General features: G+C 41.3%; 1 protein-coding gene across 1 annotated transcript; it reads right to left on the bottom strand.

Annotated features, from left to right (window-relative positions):
* Nucleotides 1-145: 145 nt before the first annotated feature.
* Nucleotides 146-1,358, bottom strand: LOC136209520 (uncharacterized). Its single transcript, XM_066001013.1, has one exon. The coding sequence runs from the start codon at nt 1,226-1,228 to the stop codon at nt 470-472; it is 759 nt and encodes a 252-aa protein (XP_065857085.1). The 5' UTR covers nt 1,229-1,358; the 3' UTR covers nt 146-469.
* Nucleotides 1,359-1,577: the final 219 nt, after the last annotated feature.

Raw genomic sequence — 1,577 nt, 5'->3', positions numbered from 1 at the left:
TGAATCCGCAAAATAATACAAGACTAACATTTCTGTACATCTAATTAATCAACAGACATTTTGCATTACATTTTAGGTGAGTTCAGTTAGTTCTCTTACAAGCCATGCACGCATAAAATGATTCATAAGGACAAGAACTAAAACATTGTCAAAGAAAAACGACATCAATGTCTGTATTAAAGCACTCTACTTTTGTTTCTGCTCAATACAAGCTAATACAACTAATAAATGCCTGGTGCTGCCATGAGTAAAAAAAAAACTATTCTGAACACATTATCTGTCTGTTTACAGGTATAACCATCTCTACATATACCATATGACCATAAACTCATGAACCCAATTTCAACATACATTAGGTTGATGATCACCTGTAGAAGTAAAAAGAAGAAAAATATGCAACCAATACAACAATATCTTCAAACTACAAGACCCAAAAAAATTCATCAATTCCCATGATCCATTGTTCTCACTAAAATATAACGAGCAATGAAAACAGAGTGTAAATCAAGAAACAAGCGTACGAAATCAATCCGCGATGTTCCTCTCCCCCATCAGCCACTGATACCATCAAATTCGTGCAAGCCCTAGTTGCCCAAATGATAAAGACCCCGGCGATCACATATTTCACTGGCCCGCCTTGTGGGATGAAAAGAGAAGCCGCCGATAACATGACCACCGGAAGTAAACAGTAGCCAACAACGCTTGTACACGTATGCAGATCTAAATTCCCGTTCCTCCCAGCCAACATATTGAACACCACGTATAGAAAAATCGACGATACAACGATCCATCCCAAAATAACCCCAAACTGAATTTTCCCCGCTAGTAATTGAAAAAGGCAAAGAGAAAGATACAGAAATATAGGACCAGATAGATCCGAATCCTTGTATACGGTAGGGTTAACACGGAATGGATTCAGAATCGATTTCGTTTTTCTCCAGATTTGTTCAGGATGGATGCCGAGCTCATCAAGTAGCGGCTCTTCGTCGTCGAAGTTCGCGGTAGCTAATGATGAGGTAGGACCTCCGCCAATTGGACCGGCACCGAGAGAGTTGAGAGCGGCTTGACCCATATCGAAAGACATGAAAGGAATACCTGAATTTACAGGCCGTGGAGGCTGAAACGGCGCAGTAGGAACCCGGCGTTGCTGCATATTTGAGGCACCAACAACCGTTGGGTTGCCGCCGGAGGGAAAGACCACCGGGGGCACCGTAAACTGTTTCGCCATGGCGTTTGATTAAAAAGGCAATCAGGAATTAGGGTTTTGGATTTAGAGATCAGAGGAAGAGATGTGTTAGCGAACAGTGAGGAGGTACTGGAAAAGGCAAACACAGAATATAGCCATTGTTGAGTGAGTTTTGTACGGGCGATGGAAGGGCATTTATGACTTTTAGTAGCTACTGGTCGATTTCGAGGATCGGTCATTACAGCGGGGGATTCGTCGGGTGACGATTCAGGCGACTGGAAATTCCAATATTAACCTCTTTTTAAAATGCGTTCATTTCACCAATTTGCACGAAACATCACGACTTTTTAGATTATTCTTATTTTTCAAGGAAACATTTTATATTTGAATT

The sequence above is a fragment of the Euphorbia lathyris genome, chromosome 10, assembly GCF_963576675.1.
Source record: "Euphorbia lathyris chromosome 10, ddEupLath1.1, whole genome shotgun sequence".
In the NCBI taxonomy this organism is placed as follows: Eukaryota; Viridiplantae; Streptophyta; class Magnoliopsida; order Malpighiales; family Euphorbiaceae; genus Euphorbia; species Euphorbia lathyris.
Note: the sequence above shows the minus strand (reverse complement) of the source record. Positions and strands in the feature narration are given on the sequence as shown.